The sequence below is a fragment of the Bombyx mandarina genome, chromosome 10 (genome assembly GCF_030267445.1).
Source record: "Bombyx mandarina strain Sakado chromosome 10, ASM3026744v2".
Classification (NCBI taxonomy): domain Eukaryota; kingdom Metazoa; phylum Arthropoda; class Insecta; order Lepidoptera; family Bombycidae; genus Bombyx; species Bombyx mandarina.
The window spans coordinates 1994267-2019708 of NC_143217.1; the positions used below are offsets into that span (position 1 = coordinate 1994267).

The following is a 25442-nucleotide window of genomic DNA, read 5'->3' on the forward strand; positions in this document are numbered from 1 at the left end:
ATAGACGCCACTACATGCGTTCTATACATTATACTATTTAATTTTTTATTGTTATTGTAAGAAAATATCAGAAAGGAGAATGAGTGGCAATGAAATAATTTTTTTGTAATATTTTAATCTTAATTTTCATTTTGTGTACCAAGGATTCCATAAGATTCATACAAACCTTAAAATTTAATTTTCGCAATTTTTTTTACCAAGTGCATTAGGGAAACCACAATTGCTACAAGTCGCAATAGCTAAATTAATAATCAGTTCCAAATGGTTTACAAAAACAAACATATCTTTTAAGAAGTGAATTTTAAGAAAAAATGTAGCAGCTCATAGTTTTTGGAGTAGATTTAATATTATTTATGTTTATTATGTTATAAGACGGTGCTTTTCCTTCACCGTTGAAGTCGTTTGTGACCACGCGTTAAGTATTTCAATAGAGATATTAGTATCGGCCAATCGGAATTAAAAGTGACATAGTTGTATTACTCGATATGAGTCCATCATTTTTAGGTCACGATAGCTACAATTCGTTTTCACTTTTCATCCGAAATATGTCTGAATTTCAATAGTTTTGAACAACAAATAGTTTGCAATACAAAACGCTTTCCAGACCTTGCATTGTCCATGTTCCATTTGCCTATGTTACAAAAAAATAAACAAAAACTAATGTCAAATTGACAATAAAGTGACGTATCGCAATGAAGAACGAAGGGAGGGTATATTTAGGACCGCCCACGAAAACTTAACTTACTAAAACGATGTTTCGTATTGATGTTAACAGACGTTACTAATTTAAAACTTTTAAAAGTGATTTCATCTCCCCGATTGTCAGTCTTCACATAGCGGCGAGATTGCTGGTTTTTAATAAGAAAAATCTCTTTAAATTTCGAGGTGAAATATTCATTATTATTTATTGTAAAGTTTTCACGGTTCGCGATGCCTCATAAATTTGGTCTGCGAGGGAATTTGAATTGTCCTCGTATAGATTTGATCATCCGGTTTCATAAATCGCGCGTATCTATTAAATTTTATTTTACAGAATGCGTATACTCATTGAATTTTTGTGTATGATTTGTAGTATGGAGGATTTGAGTTTCATACCCGATCTTCCCAGCGGACCTCTGGATGTGTACAGAAAAAAGGCATCATTCGATTGGAAACGCCTTAAATTAGCTATGGAAGGAGACATCGATCTATTAAGACTGAAGGTAAGCTTGTCCCATGCACATAGACCTTGCATGAGACATGTTACAGGCACAGAGTTTCGACATGCTTTCTAGCTTTAATGCTTTTCACACCAAATTTTATGTATGTAAACCAAAATTATACAGGAGAGATGAAGATGGCTCATTGATGTAAATTCAGAAGTAGATAATTGTGGGCTGATGATCATGATGACGATAATATTGCGAAATATTTAATTTAATTTCCTCTATGCTATAATTGTGTTTCCACCAAAACAGTCCATTTCATAACCTTAAATTGAATTGGCTATACATGTGAATAAAATAGTTTAATGAATGATCAACTACTCATTACAGAAATTTATGCAGGTTAAAAATAACTTAACAGAAAAAATACTAAAAATAGTTTATAAAAACAGTATAATGATATACTGTATAATAATAATCATTCTAAACAATGCAGTCATTAATATTAAATATTCAATGGGTAATAAAAGTTTTTAATGAAATTATTCTTTCTATTCCCACAATCAGTTAATATTAGTGTAAAGTGTTTAATATTTATATATGCATATTGTATTTATGAAATTGTAAATAAGTATGTATATCAATATCTGGTTCTTATTCATAGTACAGGGAATTCTAGTTTGGGCATAAATGAGAGTGTGTGACTTGTTCTCTTAGTATCATTATTTACATTATATTTGTTAATAACTTATTAAATATACTGTAAAAAATAGATTGCTGCTGATAGTGGTGTCTACGACACAAGCCACCAGTGGTTAGGACTACAGAGTGAGAAACCTCCTCCCAATATGAGCAGTATCGAGGATAATAGCCTTCTGTATCAAACTCCTAACCCAGCTGGATAACATAGTGTCTTAAGATGTTGATCAAAACTTTTCTCTATCAAATCGTGTACCGACAGAAGTATTAGAACAATGATGGTTGAATCAACATGCTACATGGTGGTAGTCTCCTAAATATTTTATTAATTTGTCCTTTTCTGCCATCACGAGGCTCTCATCATGAGGAATGGTAATATCGACCAACACTGCTCAAGGCACAGACCAATCTATTATCACACTGATACTATGCTATCACTGGTATAATTGCATATTTGCAACAATATACGTATCCGTGTTAATAGATTGGTCCCAGTAGAACATAACATGACCATTTTCAAGAAATGGTTGAGGTTGGTATTGGGGTAATATGGAACAGCAAAATCAAGAAATCCATTTTTCGAAGCCAAATGACTTCGAAATATGGTTTTCTTGATTGGATAATACTTTGTTATGTCTATGCAAGTACTCACCATTAGCAAAATGAGAACGGCCAGAAACAATCAGTCTAATAGACTCTCAAAGATGGTAGCATGCCTCCTCCATGTGTCCTCATATTATATATTTCCTATAGTTGTTGATCATGATAACTTCATCCATAATTGCCAAAATAATACCTTCCGTTTCCTCAAAGAGTTTGCTGAATTGTAACCAGGCTACAGAAGCTAATTGGTCTATATCAGGCCCTGTGAAAGCCCGGTAGAACCTACCAAGTAACTCCTTGCTCCTCCATGCCGCTATATTATCCAAAATACTCTCCGCGTTCGGTCTCTTTCCAATTCCTAAGGGTAATGTAGTTAGTTCCTTATCAACTGTAACAACATCTTGATACATTTCCCTAAGGTTGTGTATCTCTGGGTTATGCAGATCCTTGGCATTCAACATACCATGACACTCACATTTTATTATAATTATTATTATGTACAATGTTTTTATTCTCGAATTATTATGAATTTCTATAAATACTGAAAACCACAGGGCTTAGCCAAGTGGAGTTCATTTTATTATTACCTATTTATTTGACCTTCTATTTGAAGCTAAGCATTTTGTTAAGTATTCAGGGTACCGTATATTGTTCAATCGATCATTGAAATAGAATTGTATTCTCTAAAGCAGAATAGGTCGAATTGTCAAGATCATCTGTACATGCCCTCAATATGCCCTACCAACAATGCCTCTTCTTTTTCATCTTTCTTTCTAAATGTTATTAGAATGTGATTTGTTTATTTCTGCTGCTTGGATACTATAGTATATGTGCACTGAAGATTTTTATTGTGAATTAAATAATATGAGCTTCATCTATCTTAAATCCATTCACATCTCTGTCCTATTCCAGAAAATAACAATGTAATGTTGATGCTGGATAAATTTCAGATCACACTTAGTTATTTTATAATTTCTTAGATTTTGAAATAAAGAACAACAAAATATAGAAAATCCAAATGATGTATAACTTGCAAGAGAACTTAAGATAAGGGAGAAAATTAGTAACTTTTTTTTTGTTGCTTAGGTTGGTGGACGTGCTCACGGCCCACCTGGTGTTAAGCGGTTACCGGAGGCCATAGACATCTACAAAGTAAATGCCGCCACCTACCTTGAGATATGAGTTCTAAGGTCTTAAGGTATGGCTATAACGCCTGGCCCACCCTTCAAACCGAAACTCATTACTGCTTCACGGCAGAAATAGGCAGAGTGGTGGTACCTACCCGCTCGGACTCACAAGAGGTTCTATCAACAGTAAAAACTGATGTAATGCTTTTGTTATGAATATAGCTATTTTGTTTTAGTACAAAATATGGCACACACTGGAGAAGGATCCGTTATTCGCACACAAGTCTGTCACGCCGAACGTCGAGGAACAGAAAAGGATAGCACAATTACAGCTAAACAAAATAAATAAATACAATTTTATACCCAAGGATTCACTCAAAGGTGGATACAGCAAAAGGGTAAGTTATTGCTTACTTGTCACCAATCTTGGAAATTTACAGTGGTTAGAGGAGGGAGAGATTACATTAAAAATAATTAAATTAAAGACTACTTCATAAAAGAGATTGTCAGAAAAAACAAACTCTGTCTTGTCCCGCCCTTAATACTATCATTGGAACATTTCTCAGCACTTAAACTTTTTATAGTTTAGTTTACAGAATTCCAATATAAAATTATCGCAAAATTCGTCCAGGACAATTTTTTTCGCACGTAGTTTAATACTAATAAAAAAAAATGTACGCGACGATAAGCAAAGTAGGTCATTGGCCAAATGCCGATAATTATTTATTGTTATATAAATACGAGTTTTTATACATAATAGATCGCTATCTCGGATTACGTGTGTAATTTGTTACATACAGGGTGTATCAAAATTATCCTGGAAACATTACCTGCCTTCGCACCCTCCTAAGCCTACTCAAATATTAGTACTAAAACGCTTTGATTATGTAATAAATATGATTAAATATTAAATGACTTACAAATGGTGTTATCGAAGCATGCGGTGAATTATAACCTCCTCTGCCTTGTATTGTGGATTCACGGAAGGTAAAATGAAAACTACGCTTTGAACTGCTTTTTTTTTTAATTGTCATTATATTATTTTTTATGTTTCGAATAAAAACATAAATCGTTCGTTTTTTATCGAGCTTTTCGTCGATTACGATAAAGAGTTCGACGAGCGAACTAACCCATAGATACAGCCCACTAAGTTTCTCACGGGTAGATGGTACGCTACCGTGAAGAGCTTCCGTAGTGTGGTATTAATATTAGGGGAAGGGTTATGACACGAACCCAAAACACGTCATTTCGGATCCTCCCGATCCACTATCGGTGCTTTTAGGTGCCTCAAGCACCGGTCACCTTTCTCGTCGAACCCGTTACTTGCGACGAAAGGCTCGTCGTGAAAATTAGCCCACAGACACAGCCCACTGCGTTTCTCGCAGGATCTTCTCAGTGGATCGCGATACCGATCCGGCGATAGTTTCTGCGAAGCACTACTCTCGATAGGGTTAGTGTTAGCAAATTCTCTCAGGTTGAGCCCGTGAGCTCACCTACCCGTCCGGGCGTAGCTGGGATAGCCTCTTAAGCTACCAGCGAATAGGTAGGGGAAACCAAAGATGTAGTATTTTGTTCTCTGTATAAGTCTTAAGCGAAATTAGGTATCATACCTCAAAAATACCACTTCTTTGTTGACAATAATGCGTTGATAAGCCCGGTGCACTCACGATTCGGTTTCTTAAGATATAAAAGGCGATAAAAAAATTTTTTTTTGCTTGGACCTGGCTTTCCCTGATAATCATGACCTGCTGTTGTAGATTATAATTCGAAAACGGTGTTTCACCTTTTTTTAATCAGCTCTTAGTTTTACATAGTGCAAGGTCACATAATACAAAACATCATCTGCTCTATGGCATCATCGAAACAGTTATTGATGAATCAAAACGAATTGCAGTCAAAGTAAAAGATATAGAAAGGCACATCATTATGATTGGACGTGCCCAATCAAGCAATTTCCTTAAAAAAGCTGGCAAAAGTAGTATCAAAATACAAACATATTCCGAATACTTAGTTAGACCCGTTAAGACTTCCTTTTCCTGATTCCTTCTTCTATGCACGCCACCTGTTGATGTTGCAAGTAAAACTACGTGTAAATTAAGAAAGAAAAAAAGTAAAAACAAAAAATAGCGGTAAAACAAACTAAATCAGAACGCCGGTGCCAAAAAGGAAAATTTGTGAAATGTTGATCAATCTACATAACTCTTCCAAGTGTGAAAAATCAGAAGTCAAGGATCAAGGAGCTCTGAAGTGAGTCAATTAACTTATCCTTTTTCCAGTTCTAACAACATTAAAAACATAAATAGCCTGCAAAACTTTGAGAATACTTGAATACAGGTTTATCCATGTTTATAGTTTATTATCTCTCACTCGGAGCTTGATTCTCTTTTTTGGCTTACGTGCCGGGACTAGGAAGTCTTAATGGATAAGTTACGACGGCCTCTAGCCGACGACTAGCCTCCAAATCGAAAAGCATCTTTTTACATTCATGTTTATCTCGCTGCAGAAGTAGTCTTCACACACGATTTCGTAACATTTCCCTACCAACACTTAACTCTTAGAAAAAAAATCCACTTCCTCGTCCTAAACGAGCTAATTAATTTTTATGTACTTTTTCAAATCTTCAATTATATTTGTGTAATTCGGAATGGCTCTTTTTTATCCCTACCTGTGCTGATAGCCTTGAGAAGCTATTTGAGCTTCTCCTTGACGTGTAGGTGAGCTCACGGGGCTCAAACCGGAGTGTTGCTAAGACTTTGCTAAGACGTTGCTTTTCGGTAGGCAGCGGCTTGGTTCTGCCCCTGGCATTGCTGAAGTCCATGGGCGACGGTAACCACTCACCATCAGGTGGGCCTGCTTGAGGTACCTAAAAGCACCGTTAATGGATCGGGAGGATCCGTAATGACGTGTTTTGGGCAATGGCTCTTTAAAGTATTTTCGCGATTACAAGAAAATATTTTTCTTCACAAAACCAAACATCCCGCAGATTTTTTTTTAATGGGCACTATCTCAATATTTTTATATTATAAATAGCATCTACTAGATTAATAAACCTTTTATTCGCATGAGACTATAGTAAGATTTATGATTATTGAGCGCCTGATAATGGCACTTCCAAACCTTGTAACTAGTGCCATAATTCGGTACGAACACGTAAACGATATCTTTAATTAACAAAAAATCGATCGGTAAAGATCAGAAGCGTACTTATCTACAATGAGTAATACTGTTACTAGGAAATGAGTAACGTGGGTGACGTCAGAGTGCTACTGATAAACCTGAAACCGTTATCATCGATTAAATTGGTGTGTAAAAATAATGTTTATTAAATACTAGCTGACCCGGCAGACTTCGTAGTGCCTCAATCGATAAATAAAAGACCTAAACTAACGTTTTTTACTGGTAGTAGGACCTCTCGTGAGTCCGCGCGGGTAGGTACCACCGCCCTGCCTATTTTCTGCCGTGAAGCAGTAATGCGTTTCGGTTTGAAGGGTGGGGCAGCCGTTGTAACTATACTGAGATCTTAGAACTTATATCTCAAGGTGGGTGGCGCATTTACGTTGTAGATGTCCATGGGCTCCAGTAACCACTTAACACCAGGTGGGCTGTGAGCTCGTCCACCCATCTAAGCAATAAAAAAAAAAAAAAAAAACTTAAAACAAACAAAAGAAATCTGTCCGACGGGGGACACATCAAAGGAAAAACAAAATTGTTTTTTTTTTATTTAATTCCGAGCATTTTCATATTTATCTACCTTTTAAACCTCCTCTGGACTTCCACAAATAATTCAAGACCAAAATTAGCCAAATCGGTCCAGCCGTTCTCGAGCTTTAGCGAGACTAACGAACAGCAATTCATTTTTATATGTGAGTCGACTAGTATCAAAGCCGGCAATGTGACTTTTGGACAATTATTGGTAAATCAGAAAAACGAATTATTGACTTTGTATTCCATTGGCAGTCACAAAACTCTTCTGAACGATATCTTAGATAAATAACAGGTTAAGTATTAACCTTTATTTAATGCAGGTTTTGAACCGTATTCTTTGAAGGAGACGATTATATTCAAATCAATCTGTATTGACATAGCAATAACATTTTTTTGTCCAAATGCACAGATTGCCACCTTTGATAATAGACGACTCATACCTATATATGAGTTAATAGTTAATAGTTAACCTGTTATTTATCTAAGATGTCGTTCCGAAGAGTTTTGTGACTGCCAATGGAACACAAAGTCAATAATTCGTTTTTCTGATTTACCAATATTGTTCAAAAGTCAGATTGCCGGCTTTGATAATAGACGACTCATATATAGATAGATAGTTCAAAAAATGTAAAAACCTAAATTTAAATAAAATCGTTCCCAAACTCGATTCGGTATGAAGTACATAATAATGATAAAACATCATTCGCGTGCAGACAACAGAAACCTTAAAATCAATCTCTAAGGAATTTGCTATTATTACACATATTTAAGTACTATTCTGTTATCTTTAATGTATACTTGTGTGAAATTATGATAATTTTTTTAGTTGGATAATTTTAGAAGTATAACAGTTTTTTTTTAATTTTAAGTCATGGTCATATTTGCGTCATGCGGTTGGTCGCGTCATCATTGTGTTATCTATACATCTATACATTTAAATAAATGAGTGTCTGTTTGTAATATTGAAATAACCGCTTTTTACTACATGCATATGAATACGGTACATACACCAAATAACATTATTTACAATTTTTGTCTGTCTGTCTGTTTGTTCCCGATTTTGAAGAGACTTTCACTGATAGGTAGCTGATGATATAAGGAGTAATTTAGGTTAACTAGGTGGTGGTAACTACCCGTCCGGACTCAAGAGGTCCTACCCCAGTAATTACGCAAATTATAATTTTATTGTGTTTGTGTAAAAGATGTTATTCCTTCACAGTGGAAGTCAATCGTGAACATTTGTTAAGTCCGTATTTCAATAGAAAAATTGGTGCCTGCCTGCGAGATTCGAACACCTATGCATCGCTAGTTACGAATGCACCGGAAGTCTTAACTTTAGGCCACGACGTCCTCCCTTTAGGCCACGATGAACATCTACGAACTCATGACTCAACGAGGCGACATTCACGCTGTGGAGTCTATAGTCTCCGGTAATATTATATACTACCGAACCGCCCTCGCTTCGGAAAACTTAAATTTTATTATTGATAGCTAAGTCCCGCGATGTTATCCGCGGTTATTGTCGTACCGCGGGTGACGCCGCGGGGCGAAGCCAGTCTTAGCTGAAGAAGATTTTTGTTACGGTACTTTTTCCACCTTTAAAAATGGTTCAGAATAAGTTTAAAAAAAAAAACTATAAAATATATAATTTAATTTTTTTATTTACCTGTGAATAAGTTATATTTTTTTAATAGATCAATTATAGTCTGTATCGAATGATGTACGTTACTTTTTTTTTTTTTACTGAAATTAATCATAATTATAAAATATTTACTAAATCTGAATAATTTCGCAAATTTATTTTTAGCGTTAAATAAAAATACTGTAGACATGAATGTATTAAATATCATTTTGGTATCTATTCAAACGTCAGAGCATTATTATTAATAAAAGTAATTTTTATTATTAAAATGTATATCCCATTTTTTTCATATTCAAATATTTTTTGCATCCCCAAATTGATTCTAAGGAAATACAGTTATTTTAAATTTAAAATAAAAATATTTGAACAAAACTAATACATTTTATTCTAACATTAAGGGCGGCGCAATAAACAGGGTCGTTGAGTACTGGGACGTAGTGGTCACTATACGTAGGTCAATTACAGCTCGAAAACCATCAGAAAGAAGGTCATATTAATCAAGTAGTCAATGTTTTCGGGCGGTAAAATTGGAGAGGGATTGGTATGGTTATTGTAAATGTAATCTGGCTGGTTCCTTGATATGTCGGTCAATGTGAGCTGGTAATTCGTATAGGTTTTTTTTTAATGATTTTTGTTGCTTAGAGGGGTGGACGAGCTCACAGCCCACCTGGTGTGAAGTGGTTACTGGAGCCCATAGACATCTACAACGTAAATGCGCCACTCACAGGTATAAGTTCTAAAGGTCTCAGTATAGTTACAACGGCTGCCCCACCCTTCAAACCGAAACGCATTAGGGACTGCTTCATCGCAGAAATAGGCAGGGTGGTGGTACCTACCCGCGCGGACTCACAAGAGGTCCTACCACCAGTAATTCACTGGACATGGTTTCACTGGATATACAAATATATAAAATAGGTTATATGTAAATAATATTCTGAACAGCTGTTTCTAAATTTGACCAACAGACGCGGGCAGTTATGACGCTAAACGAAGCCATCCAGTCGCTAAACCCTAGCGTATCAGTCAAGATGGCCATAGGAATGTACCTGTTTTCAAATGCCATTCTTTCATTAGGAACGGAGAGACATCTCAAGTTTTACGAAGCGGTCTTCTTTAACAGAGAAGTGAGTATATATGTTTTATGACTTTACCGACGTATTTGTTTTGTTATTGCCCACCCACCAGTAAACATCGGTGGGCGATTACAGTGGCCAGGAATGTTTATGTCTAAGGGAATTGTAACCTGCGTATGCTGTAGAAGATAGAGCAGACAAGAGAAATTTAAAAAATAATTAACCATGTCGTTTACTTATTTTTGAAGACGTTTGTCTTTTTTCTTCCCTATTTCCTTGTATTATGTGTTATCGGCAATCCGTAAGATACAAGAACATGTGTCACCACAGAACACACAATTATCACAGAAATTGCAACACTATTTATTTTCAAAATATTGACTGCAACCTAATGTTTGCTTTGAATTAATGACACTGTTCACCAATTATACTTCTGAAATAACCAACAATAGATGTGTTATCTTGTTGTTACTGGCCAGGATTTCAGAGCGAAGTTATAAAATTGTTGTTTTGTCATCGGTCCTTGATGCGTATGCAAATTTTCTAGCTAAGCGAACGTTTTGAAGTCGATAAAATTCACGTTCAAAGAGGCCGTCACATCTAATACATGACGGATCAAAGACGCCATGTTGTTTTTAAAAATGGTGACGTCACAGTTACCGAATGCAAACTGGGGGTAGTTTGTTCATGAATTCTTAAACAATTGTTTACATGCGTTGTACTTATAATAGTTAACCAGTAATTTTTACATTAAGGAAAACGTTAATTATTAACTATTTTTACTTAAATAAACAGTGATGTTGCGTCGAAATATTGTACATATCAACACACTTACGTAGAAAGCTAATAGAAGAGTGTAAGACATTAAGATAAACTTCGAGTATAATATAATATTTATTTATTAATAATACATATTATAATGGCAGATACATTTTCGTATTTATTAACTGATTTCAAAACGAAAAAAATGGGTAATTTATAATTTGGAGGATTTTTTTGGTATATTTTGTTTGTAAATAAGTAGAGTTATCTTGTGGCAGTATTAGGCGGACGAACCGCCCTTCTCTTCGACGGAGGAGGGGGATTCGAGGATTCGAGGATTTAATAACACATGTTACATTCTATTTCAATTCTTAATAAATGATATTATTGGGTTGTTGGGTTGGGTGGAATATGGGTTGGAATGTTTCAATACATCATGATTGGAACAATACTCTACTCTACCCGCATCTGATGGTCGCACTGTTACAATCTGCAGCTTACCCATGACTTCAGACTCTGAAGTAACAAGTACGTGTCGACTGTCGGGAGATGGGTTGCTGTTTTCTGCACCGTCACGGAGGTCGCGACTGATGATACAGGTTGAATGGAATGAGACTTTGTCGGCAATATAATAGGTTGGGGAAAAGGTCTTTTCGCATTATAGTATGTATGAACTTGTAATAAGATCTATTTGGCTATACTATTTGTATCTGGCTGGTTTTGGTATCATTAAAAGTTTAAATTTTAAAGAAAATAATTCTAAATTCAAATTAGGAAAATGTGTGATTTTTCTTTATTTTTCGTACTTTCAAGATGAGTGAATCTAATGAAGAAATACGATAAAAATTTCGATTAAAATTTTAATACAAAATGGATAAAAATGCAACGCAAGCCGCGAAAAAAATATTGCGATGTTTATGGACCTAGTGCAGTGTCAGGTTAACATCACGAGAGGACTTCCAAAATCAATTGTCGCGGTATTTTGATCAGAAACCCCAAAATTTCTATAGCAATGGGATCATGTCCCTACTTACAATATGGCAAAAAGTTATCGAACAATACTGTATTAAAAATGTTGTGAATTTTCTTAAAAAATGCGAAGAAAATTTTTCCTCAACCTATTATTAATTTATTATTATTAATGTTTACATAGATAAATAAAACTAGATTGGATGTATGGTTTTGAAGTCATCGTGGTCTGCGGTATAAGACGCCCGGTGCAGTCGTATCTAGCGATGCGTCTGTGCCGACGTTCGAATCTCTTGGTACAATCCACTTGGTTCAAATGTTCAAATGACGTTTTGAATCACGCAGATCCTTGCAAGCTACGCCCTGACTGAGATAGCGCACGGGTCCGACGCGCGGCTGATGCGCACCACCGCCACATACGACCTGAACCAGAAGCAGTTCATCATCAACACCCCCGACTTCGAGGCGGCTAAATGCTGGGTCGGTAATCTAGGTAAAACTTGTGTGACATCTATACTAATAATAGGGAATAACAAATGCATTTCCTTGTGACGGACGTCAAGGGAAATGGTGGACGGGTACTGCCACCACCACCTTGCCTATTTCTGTCGTGAAGCAGTAATCGGCTTGAAGGGCGGGGCAGCCGTTGTAACTATACTGAGACCTTAGAACTCGTATCTCAAGTTGGGTAGCGGAATTTACTTTGTAGATGTCTATTGGCTCCGGTAACCACTTAACACCAGGTGAGCTATGAGTTCGTTGGCGCAAATAAGCAATAAAAATATATATAAAAAAACCTTAAATGATTGTCCGTTTTTGTGTATAAAGTTTGTAAAATTTATTATTATTTAAGAGGAACGATAATATATTAACTGCGGTGTTCGACACTTGTTGTCGAACCAAGAAATTACATAATGTAGTAGTCACAGAAAACTTTTATAATACCGCTGGTCTATTTCCAGCGACAAAAAAAAACGAATAATTATACTGTATAATTCGTGCTAAATTATTCAATTATTTGATTTTTCGTTCATTTTGTTTAAATAACACGTTTAGATATTTACGAACTGTACAAGTTTATAACTTACTAGTGGCCCGCTCTGGCCCCGCTCGGGTCTTTAACAAAAATTGCAACGATATTTGACGTTGTTTTATTTTTTTAAATAAAAAAACACATATTGCGGCATAACTACATTAGACATATGCTGTTGCGACAATTTTTTTAAATAATAATGTGTTCTACAAAGTCGTAGTACATTATTTTATTCTATCATCAATAGTTTTCGCAGGGGACGCGATGTAAAAAATATGTTAGGTAAATTTCTTACACCTTGGGTTACATTATTGGAGTTTTAGTAAGGATCCCTATTTTTTTTCAAAAAAGATTATAGCCTATGTCACTCGGGAATAGTGAAGCTTCCAAACAGTGAAAAAATTTTTCAAATCGGTTTAGTAGTTTTGGAGCCTATGCAATACAAACAAACAAATCTTTCCTCTTTATAATATTAGTATAGAAATCAATATACGGGTTTGTTAAAAAATGATTCTGACCCTGGGTTAGTCGAGTCCGCTTAGCTAACCTTCGAGCCGACATGCCGGCACGGACACGCGCTCAACTGTTTAAATTGAAGAGTTTTTGTCAATGTTATTGGCTGTTTTTTTTTTGTTAACTACCTAATGATCGGAAGTTGTCCGTTGTTAAATTCCTATCTGCAATTTAACCTTAGAACTCACGTTTCTAGGTGGGTGGCGCGTCATTTAGGTTGTGTATATCTATGGGCTCCGGTAACCACTTACCGCTAGGTGGGCTGTGAACTTATATTTAAGGAATAAAAAGATGGGCTCATATCATTTGTGACGCGCACTTAGAACCGGAAATCAGGAAATTTCCATTTAAAATCAACATTATATGATTATTTACATTTGAGTCGACTATTATCAAAGCCGGCAATCTGACTTTTGGACAATGATTGGTAAATCAGAAAAACGAATTATTGACTTTGTATTCCATTGGCAGTCACAAAACTCTTCGGAACGACATCTTAGATAAATAACAGGTTAACTATTAACCTTTAGTTAGTGCAGGTTTTGAACCGTATTCTTTGAAGGAGACGATTATATTCAAATCAATCTGTATTGACATATCAATAAAAAAAATTTGTCCAAATGCACAGATTGCCACCTTTGATAATAGACGACTCATTTAATCTTACATGTCTACTCTAAACAAAGCGGTAATGAAAAAATTATAATTTCAAATCAAGATTTAAAATCAAACATCAAATAAAATCACCAAATTGAATGCATGAAAAATTATATACAATACAGATAAAATAAAGGTAATTTACAATACTATAATATCTGCCGTTTATGTATGTCTGTATATAAGACAATTCGATTTATTTCATCCTGTAATGTGAGGGAGTGCTCGTGAAACAAGCGAACATAAAGGAATACTGAATATAAATTTAATGATAATGGCTTAGATTAAATAAAAATACCTTATTGTTTTAACGTTCAATGAATATTATGAATGATAATTAACTAACCAAAAAAAGTAACTGAAGAAACTACAACTTCGTTTTAATATTCAAACGATTTTTGTTATCTATATATTAATACGTGAAGCAAAAACTTTGTATCCCTTTTTACGAAAATTGCGCGGACGGAGGAGTATGAAATTTTCCACACTTATAGAGATTATAGAGAAGAAATGCACAATGCTAATTTTTTTTTAAATAATGCATAAATGATACATTAAATCAATAAAGAAAACATTACACACACTACATACCATGTATTTGACGCACACACGCATGCATACTATTTATTGTCAAACTTTTGTTCTTGACGTCTGTTGTCAAATCGAGATTAAATATTGTTTGTCTTTGTTAATATTTTTCTATAGTGTGTAGTATTGACGAAATTTGTGATTATAGAAGTATAAAATACAATCATATTAGTGTACAAACTTACAATTCCAATTAATTATAGTCGAATTTCGACTACTGCGGGACCTCTAGTATCAATTATTTTATATATTTCGTATTATTTAATATATTTTAAACTATGACATGCGACATAATGTTGTTTTTTTACGACGTTAATGTCTTAGTGTGCACAAATGTGGAAAAATAAAACAAAGCCGCTGGACGTAACTTCTCAGGATCCTACAAAGAGTCCACTGAAAAAGTCTCAGTAAATGATCACCATTTTACTGAGATTATATTTCATCCCATATCATGTCATCTCATTTCATTTAATTTCACTCCGTAATATCATTTTTCATAAGAATAAGAATATAAATAAATAAAAAATATGACTTGACCTAAAGGTCTTAGTTACCAGGTCATAAAGTACCTTAAATTTTTTTTTGTCTTAGTCGGAATACAACTAACAATGGCTCGTAAACGACACTCGAATCGATATCAGTAAACGATATTAAATTTAACGATAACGTAATTCTTTAAACATTCCTGTAGTACGCTTCTTTTATCGATGGCGTTACGAGCTGACCTTGGTCGATCTGCAAGTTTCCGTGCGAAAATATTCGTTACTTAAAATGCTTTTAATAGACGCTCACGTTTCTTTTTCTGCTTAGATGGGTGAAAAAGCTCACTGACCACCTGGTGTTAAGTGGTTAGCGGAGCCCATAGACATCTACAACGTAAATGCCGCCACCCACCTTGAGATATGAGTTCTAAGGTCTCAGTATAGTTACAACGGCTGCCCCATCCTTCAAACCGAAACGCATTACTGCTTCACCGCAGAAATAAGCAGGGTGGTGGTACCTACCCGTGCAAACTCACAAGACGTCCTACTATCAGTAATACACAGTACAGTTTCTGTTAATGTCTAATCGATAAAGGGGTTTAAAGTTAATGAGTAAAACGCGTGGTCCACTCATTCTCAAACATTGTCCAAACGAATTATAGTGTTTGACAAATAACATGTAATCAGATTCAGATTTTATGTCAAATTCCCTTTAAAAAAATAAGCCTTTATTGCTGTTTTACTTAATACCTAATAACTTAAATTTAAATCCAACTTATCATTAAGTATTCCGTTCGGCGTTCGGTTTTGTTTTCAAAACAGCTTGTCTCTCGATAAACGCCTCTTCTAAAGATTTCAACTCCGATGTGGGCCGGCCGTATTCTTTATTTCATCTTCCCAACGTTTTGGCCGCCTTCCTTTATTTCCCTATAGAACATCGTGAACAAAATGTTCCATGTCTTTTTTCCTACCTATTCTAGTAACGTCGAAGGGTTATTCTGGATTCACCGAACTAGTAGGTGAGCTTACGGGGTTCAAACCGGGAGTGTTGCTAATACTGGCCCTAGCAAAAGCAGTGCTTCGCAGAATCTACCACAGCATCGGAAATGCGACCCACTGAGAAGATCCGGCGAGAAACTCAGTGGGATGTGTCTATGGGTTAATTTAGGACGTGACCGGTGCTTGAGGTACCTAAAGGCACCGTTAATGGACCGGGAGGATCCGTAATGACGTGTTTAGGGCGACGTCGACTGTTTACCATTCGGTCCACCGGATCGGGTATGAAGTTCCATGAGGGGGACTTATATTGTTCATCGAATTGAATCTAAGGCCCGTTGCTTCTAGGCAGGACGTGCACGCACACGCTGCTGTTCGCGCAGCTGATCACGCCGGACGGCGCCGGCCACGGCCTGCACGCCTTCCTGGTGCCGATCAGGGACCCGGCCACGCTGGAGACCTACCCCGGGCTAGTGGTCGGGGAGATGGGCGAGAAAATCGGCGTCAATGGAATCGATAACGGGTAAGTGTAACTGGTGTCACGTCTCCGATATCTTTTCAGCGCCATCTTCGAAAAAAGTTTAGGATTCAGGCGACTCGAATCTTTCGATCGTCCTCCACTGTGAGCATCACGTGTATGGAAAGTGTCGATCTCTTGAAACGACCTTCTTACTGATGGTAGGACCTCTTGTGAGTCCGCACGGGTAGGTACCATCGCCCCGCCTATTTCTGCCGTGAAGCAGTAATGCGTTTCGGTTTGAAGGGTGGGGCAGCCGTTGTAACTATACTGAGACCCTTAGAACTTATATCTCAAGGTGGGTGGCGCATTTACGTTGTAGATGTCTATGGGCTCCAATAACCACTTAACACCAGGTGGGCTGTGAGCTCGTCCACCCATCTAAGCAATAAAAAAATAAAAAAAGACCCGCGCGTCACCCGGCGGCGGTTCTACTGAACCGTTCTGTTCGGAGCATCAACAGGCTGCGTCACGATCAGACATACGCCTTAGGAACGCATCAAGGACATACAAACAGATGTATTTTTTATTTTATTTATTATATAAATAGATATTGGATTTTGCGTTGCAAGTAATAAAAATTAATGCTTTTATGTTTATCAGCATTAATTCGTGGTTAATTAAATCTGTATAATCTTTCTGTTTCCAGTTTCATAATGTTCAACCAGTACAGGATACCCAGGGAAAACCTGCTCAACCGGACCGCTGACGTCACCGAGGATGGCGTCTACGAGAGCTCCTTCTCCGACCCCTCGAAGATACTCGGAGCGGCTCTCGAAAATCTATCTGCAGGTACTTATCAGTAACCTCTTCTCATACGAATGGACTCTGGATGTAAATGTGTTTGCTTAGCTAAACACAGCCCGCTGAGTTTCTCGCCGGATCTTCTCAGTAGGTCCCGTTTCCGATCCGGTGGTAGATTCTGCGAAGCACGGCTCTTGCTAGGGCCAGTGTTAGCAACAACGTCAGCTTTGAGCCTCGCGAGCTCAGCTACTTAGGAAAAAAAAGCTAAACAGACGAGAAGTATAAGCAGATTTTGCTTTTTGAAATAAGAAAGACTTATTTTAAAACATGTATTGAGGTACCATTTTTGGATTTGAAATTTAATTTATAGAATTAAATTAGGTACTAAATATGATAGCACATATGCGAATACATTAGACTGAATTATCTCTATCTGTTATCCGAACCGCCTCACAGTCCGAGGAATATAATGACTGTGGATTTGAAGCTCTAACGTAGGCCCCGCCCCGCAACCCGCACCCCGCACCCCGCACCCCGCCTCACTCGAGGTCGTTGACCTTTACTGTAGTAATAAGTAAAATGGAACCGATGGTAGAAATGTTTTTTTTTTTCGTGGAGTGAAATTTAATGACACGAGATAAGACTTAACCGTCTACATTTGTTTCAACAATAACAGGCTTATACAATATCCAGTATTTAAAATAAATTTAAAACACACATGAATGTGTAATTGCCTAGTTTTTACAACGTCGTAATGTTTCTGTTTCACAATACAATATTATATTGCGGTTTCTTAAACAATCGTAAAACAAGTAATGAATATAACATATTTAACACTTCAGCGGATCTATTGATCACCCTGAGTCCAATGCAACATGAGTCGTTTTAGTGTATTCGTAAAGTCGAATTTAAATTGAACCCCTTTGGTCCCAACTACACACCATCCATTGCTGCTTATAGGCATAGCGTTTTCACTGCTCAATTAGAATGTTATGTAATTAAGTTTTAAGATATTTATAAACTTTACTAGTGGTAGGACCTCTTGGGAGTCCGCACGGGTAGGTACCACCACCTCGCCTATTTCTGCCGTGAAGCAGTAATGCGTTTCGGTTTGAAGGGTAAGTAGCCGTTGTAACTATACTGAGATCTTAGAACTTATATCTCAAGATGGGTGGCGTATTTACGTTGTAGATGTCTTGGCTCCAGCAACCACTTAACACCAGGTGGGCTGTGAGCTCGTCCAACCATCTAATTAATAAAAAAAACGATTAACTTCAAATTGACCTTTTTATTATAATTTCAAATAAGATTTCAATATGTTGCCGTGTAAAAATAAAGCATTTTATTTTATTTGTTTTGATTATACATATTATGTACTTAATTATTATTTATTACTATTATTGCCACACTAACCAATAGAAACAAAGACACGATATAATTTAATGTTTATCTTTATAATACACAATTCACAATACTGAATAGAAATGAACATTCATAACTCGATATTTGTTCATCGCGGTCACCGCTGCTTTATTGACATTCCACGTTAATTCGAACAGCTGTTCAAACGTATCAAATACAACGCATTGGTCGCATTGGTTCCTGCTTAAACGTATCAAATACATATCTTTGCAAAAATAAACTTGACCAAATTCGGTATTGACAGTATTGGTCATGCAACAGTATGCGCGGGCGGGAGTGCGTCGCCGCCACCCCTTATTCGCGGCGTTGGGGGGTTAAGGATCCGTAGGGCTAGGAACTGTCCAACGGCCAGGGCAATTGCGCTGGTAAACGAAATTCTGTCCGAAATCCAGGATGCTGACGTGTTGCCGATAGTTGGGGAATACTTTTGTTAAACATTTTTTTTAAAGCGTAATACATAATACTTAACACATTGACTGCCACGTTGGTCACCAATGTCCTACGCGGGACACTAATGTAATTGTGTCGATTTCTGTAACTAAGCGCCTGGATTACCTGACTTCGTCTTTTTTGTATGTCATTGTGTGTTATAGTCTTTTAGGTCACTTAGAACTAGATTCATTCTCAGTATCTTCAGATTCATCTTTCCCAGAATCCACAGAAATTCTGGCATCTTAGTAAGAAGATCTAAGAGAAAAAGCGAGATCATTATTTCAGTGCACCACGTAGGGCACTGTTGTCCTACATGGCAGTCAACGTGTTAATGATTTTAGTAATGTTTTTTGTGTTAACGAGTTAGGCGTTTTGGTGCAAACTGTAAGCCTGACTTTGTATGGAATTGAATAAATAAATAAATTAATCTTGGTTAATTAATTAACCTCGCAAGGCAGTTGAGAAAACTCACAAACCGGCACAAATCGAAGGTCTCCAAATTCCACTACACATGACATTTTTGCTTTCAGATAAGGGCCCCAATTAAATAAAATGTAAAATGATGTAACTTGATCTTTGGTGTTGTTTCGAAACCACCTCCGACTCGTGGTTATTCAAAACTGAACCTTCTTTTTTTTTTTTTTCGGGCCGGGGGCCGAACCTCCTACGAAGTCCCCGCGCCTAGGGGGCGCGCGGGGTATGTGAGACTCAACGATCTGCAGGTGTTGAGAGCAGATCGCGGGCCCAAGGATTCAAAACTGAACCTTACGTATGTCAGAGCTCGATTCAAGTTTCGCTAACCCGGTTCTCAGGTCGGATCGGTATAATGCAGGAGAGCTGCCACTCGATGTCAAGTGCCGTCGCCATCGCCGTGCGCTACGCCGCCACCAGGACCCAGTTCGGCGAGCGACGCCGGGAGATACCACTCATTGAGTACCAGCTCCATGTAAGGACCCGCAGACAGGACCCACTCAGCTACTCGCCAGATCTCATCAGTGGGTCGCGATTCCGATCCAATGGTAGATTCTGCCAAGCACTGCTCTTGTTAGGCCAAGGGTTAGAAAGTCCTCCCAAGCTGACCTTCAAACCGCGCCAAACCCTGCCTATTTCTGCCGTCAATCAGCAATGCGTTTCGGCTTGAAGTGTGGGGTAACCGTTGTAACTGTACTGAGATCTTAGAACTCGTATCTCAAGGTGGTTGGCGCATTTACGTTGTAGATGCCTATGGGCTCCGGTAACCACTTAGCAACAGGTAGGCCGTGAGGTCGTCCACCCATTAAAGCAATAAAAAAAAGGTTCTTAGGCTACCATCAGTAAACAGAAGAGAAAAAAGAAAGCTCAGCTCTATAATAATACGTTTGTGTCTCTATGGACTTATTTTTTCGTTTCATCGAGTTTGAAATTACAACCATTCTAAAGAAGTTTTACTTCGAAAATGCCTTAAGTTTGGCTAATGCAACGTCCATCCTTCACATGTATATCTACACGTTTCCTTACAGCAATGGCGTCTGTTCGGGTACGTGGCGGCCGCGGTCGTCTTCCGAGTCTACATCGAGAGCTTCACGCGCGTCTACCTCGACATTGTGGAGAAATCGAATGCCGGCATCAAGGTGGACAATTTGGTGAGTTCCGTACAGCTTGTTTTTTTATTTATTTGCTTAGTTAGCTGGACGAGCTTACAGCCCACCTGGTGTTAAGTAGTTACTGGAGCCCATAGACATCTACAACGTAAATACACCACCCACCTTGAGATATAAGTTCTAAAGTCTCAAGTACAACGGCTGCCCCGCCCTTCAAACCGAAACACATTACTGCTTTAGGGCAGAGATAGGCAGGGTGGTGGTACCCACCCGCGCGGATTAACTCGTTTGGAGTGTGCGCGTGTGTGCGTGTTGGTGACGTCACTAAGCCAGCGTGTGTTGCCGTCAGAGCGAGGCGGTGTCGGAGATCCACGCCATGGTGTCCTGCTGCAAGCCGCTGCTCACGTGGAGCGTGCTGGCCGCCGCGCAGGAGTGCCGCGAGGCCTGCGGGGGACACGGCTTCCTCAAGGTAAGAGGGGGGGAACCTTCCTGCAGTCACCTCAAGTTGAGCCAATCAAGGAAACACTACCATTAAGATTACATATAATATGTAGTACATTGTGCACCAAGGGAGAAAAGTTGGACATTTCTTCCCGCGTGTAAAAGTCCCACCTGAACCGAAGGCAATTTAACTCTTTTTTAATTTTTAAATTAACTACTACTAATTGAATAAGAACTGTCTGAGGAACTCATCTTTGTTTAATACTTCACTACTAAATTTTATTGCCTTTTATTTATTTCATTTTTACACTAAACACAATATTGCAAATTACCCGAGCACAACAATGTCGGAGAATTTTAGGTGCGTGAGAGCAGACGTAGACACTAACGCGCATGCGCACTTGTCAGTACCCCGGGAGGAAAAGTTACACTTTCTTCTCTGTACAGCGGGACGAAAACCGAACTTTCGGCGTAGGTAGGAGAAAAATAATGTTTCTTGAGCTTCACGATTAATTTTAAACATAAGTAATATCTTAGTCATCTGTCACCATGAAAGCCGTAAGTATTGGAAACGTTGGAAACAATATAATGACAAAAAAGAAATTAAATTAAGCCGTAAAAGTAGTCTTAATTATTAAGATATGACATTAGTCTAACTAGGAATGAATAAACGAAACGGGTCCCCGCTCTGCAGGCCTCGAACCTCGGCGACATCCGCAGCAACCACGAGCCCACGGTCACGTACGAGGGCGACAACAACGTGCTGTCGCAGCAGGCCGGCAACTGGCTGCTGCGACAGTACCGCAGCGCCACCACCGCCGGCTCCGTCGACTCCCCCCTCGGGACCGTGCTCTTCCTCACCGACCTCACCGAGATACTCAAACAGAAGTTCATTCCTGGCACTGCGGTCAAATCGGAACACTGTGAGTCTTGAACAAATAAATTATTACAATTTCAAGCTCAAAGAATCAAATGACACTACTCGCTACTTCCTTTACTAAAATATAGTAATAAAATAATGTTCTCACCTAATTTAAACTGGGTGTTAGGAGATCGCTTCCGAACACGAAGACAGACGGTAGTACTAATGATATCTTTGATGTTGGGACGAAAAAAAAAAATCGATCCTGATTTAAAAAAATCATACTTTTAAAACGTTTTATTAGCATTATTTACGCTCCATCATGTTAGTACAGCTAAATGAAACGATAGTTTCATAAAAAATACATTACAAAAAAAACCAGCAATGAAACACAAAATCAAAAACAGCTGATGCTCGGGTCAACGAACGCCCGGGCGGAAGCGGTCTCCTAACACCCAGTATAAATTAATGTTCTCACCACGATTTTGATCGATTGTATTGAAACACGACCATCTAAGATTGTACCCACCCGCTACCCCATGCGCCACCGTCAGCACACAAAATTTGTGTCCCTACCCAGATCCTCAACTACCACCCTGTCGGGTTTGTGCTGTTAGCAATAACAGGTTGGTTGAAATGTTGGACAACGCCCGGTCTGCTGCAGTCCAGCCGCCGACCTCACGCCTCAAGACCACCATTCTTTACATAAATTTATAAACTTTGGTTTTCGTCACTCGTTGTTATTCCTTCTTCGCGGAAGTCGTTCGTGAAGGTGTGTTGAGTAGTTAACTGATGTTACTGCGTACTGTACACTTTCAGTCCTGATGTCGACATACAAATGGCTGATCTGCTACGTGCTGAAGCAAACCCATCAGAAGTACGAGTCGGAGCTGGATAAGGGCCTCAGCAAGTTCGAGGCCCGCGCCAAGTGCCAGGTCTACAAGTGGAAGACGTTGACCACGCTGTACGCCGAGTACTTGGCTCTGCTGTTCTTCCTCGAGGAGCTCCAGAAGAAGGACTTGGAGCTCCAGCCGGTTTTGAGGAAGCTGTTCCTGTTGTACGGACTGTGGTCGTTGGACGGTCACCTGGTGGAGTTGTACCAGGGCGGGTTTGCGGAGGGGGAGGACTGTGCGGGCGCCGTGCGCGACGCCGTGCTGCAGCTGTGCGCGGAGCTGGAGGGGGAGGTGGTGGGGGTGGTGGACGCGCTCGCCCCCACCGACTTCGTGCTCAACTCCGTACTGGGGAACAGCGACGGGAATGTGAGTACACTTTTTTATTTTTACTAGTGGTCCCGCAGTAGTCGAAGTTCAATTATAATTGTGTAATTGAAATTATAAGTTTGAACATTATTACGGTTCTATTGTTAAAGACTATTGTACTTCTATAGTCAAAGATTTCGCCAAGAGTACACAAATAATTAAAGACAAACAATAGTAATCTATTCTCAATTTGACCACAGACTTAACCAATACCAAAAGTTTGACAATTTTATTTACTTATTTTTTATTTATTGCTTAGATGGGTGGACGAGCTCACAGCCCACCTGGTGTTAAATGGTTACTGGAGCCCATAGACATCTACAGCGTAAATGCGCCACCCACCTTGAGACAAGTTCTAAGGGCTCAAGTATAGTTACAACGGCTGCCCCACCCTTCAAGCCGAAACGCATTACTGCTTCACGGCGGAAATAGGCAGGGTGGTGGTACCTACCCGCGCGGACTCACAAGAGGTCCTACCACCAGTATAAGTACAATTGACAATAAACAAAGAGTATATTTATATGCATGTGTTGTGTCAAATACATGTAGTGTGGAATGTTTTTTTATGCATAATTAAAAAAAAATTAGCATTCTGCACTCCGTCTCTATATTCTCTATAAGTGTGGGAAATTTCATACTCCTCCGTCCGCGCAATTTTCGTAAAAAGGGATGCAAAGTTTTTGCTTCACGTATTTAATATACAGGTACCCACCAGGTACACTAGGTACTCCAGGTAGGTTGTATGTAAGCTTATTCATCGTACTAAATTTAAAAAAAAAAGATTTTTCAAAAGTACATCCTACCCGATCTGATTTTAAGAATTGGATATTTCAATAAATTGATTTAGCGCGCGCAATGTAACGTGTTAAAAATGAAAGTTTAGTTTGCTGGTTACGTAAAATTAAAGATATGAATGAATATGCGTTTCCGGTAAACTTTATGGAAGGATCTCTCTTTTAATTTGCTTTTATTCGTTTACAGCTTTACCAGAACCTACAGAAAACTCTGTTCAGTAATCCTGGTGCCTTCGAACGAGCAAGATGGTGGCAGGAAGTGGTCAATGTACCAAAATCCAAACTATAACGGCACAGTGTAGCAATTTTAATAGTTTGAAATATGATCGAAATTAAATTATCGACTCTTAAGATCTTATATAGTTAATGTCGTGACATCGTACGAGATTTTTATATTATTATCTTTTTTAAACACTAGCGAATGTGTAAAATAATATGTTTTTTAATTATATTTTCGTGTACAAAAATATTAACTGTAATTATGATAGTATTTATGTTCCGATGGATCCTCAATGCTAATTAAAAGCACAAAGCAAGTATGCTTAAATAATAATAAGCTTTTATATCGAATAAATAATGGACATTCGTGAGAGGTCAACGAACCGTTAAGAACATTTTATAATACAAAGCATTTAAGAAATATGCATTTATTTACACGTGTGATGTGAGGTTGTTGACGTCAGATATATCTAAGTACGTCCATGCCAGGAAAACGTTCCCGAAGAAGATAGAAGTGATTATATTTACAATTTAAATTACTAAAGCAAACTTGTTCCAAAGAATTCAGAGAGCAATGTAGAGGGAACAATAATTCGTGGGTCAATAACCGTGGGTATTGTTAAGCTGTATAAAAATTGTTGGCTCCGTAATTTATATAAGTGCGATGCTGTCTGGCAAAAACGTAAATACAGTCCGTAAATGCAACAACTGTGAGGAAGATAGCTATGGTTCTTGTTTCCGTTCTCGGCGAGAATTCGCTACGTAGTGTTCTCGTCAGACGATTCACATCAAAAATCGTCCTTTTAGTGTCAAACTGGGGGGTTTGATAACGGTTGTGTCATATATACAGGAAATAAAATGATTGTAATTATGTATTATTCTATTGATGTGCCTTTGGAAAACATACAGCATTGTATTATGAAGAAGCAGTGTGTACTTAGCTTAAATTCCTTTTCTATGTCCAACCATAGACAGTCAATTTAGTTCCATCTTTAGCCGCTAGGTGCTGCCAGCAAGTATAAAGGAAGCGCAGCCATCTTTGATCTTCATAGCGTTGTGTACTTTCGTACTGTGAAGTCGCAAATCCACAAATATTTATTCGACTTCTTATTAATTGCAAAAAATATTTATTTTGTGTTTCTATGAGTGTTATTTTGCAATCATTACGAGTATTATTT

General features: G+C 38.0%; 1 protein-coding gene across 1 annotated transcript; it reads left to right on the forward strand.

Annotated features, from left to right (window-relative positions):
* The first annotated feature begins 703 nt into the window (after window positions 1-703).
* Window positions 704-25356, forward strand: LOC114244408 (peroxisomal acyl-coenzyme A oxidase 3). The gene is made up of 13 exons (XM_028176206.2): window positions 704-885; window positions 1073-1202; window positions 3811-3972; window positions 9887-10045; window positions 12071-12218; window positions 16343-16517; window positions 17161-17303; window positions 19922-20055; window positions 20609-20731; window positions 21039-21158; window positions 21825-22053; window positions 22812-23251; window positions 24233-25356. The coding sequence occupies exons 2-13, from the start codon at window positions 1074-1076 to the stop codon at window positions 24332-24334; spliced, it is 2064 nt and encodes a 687-aa protein (XP_028032007.2). The 5' UTR covers window positions 704-885; window position 1073; the 3' UTR covers window positions 24335-25356.
* Window positions 25357-25442: the final 86 nt, after the last annotated feature.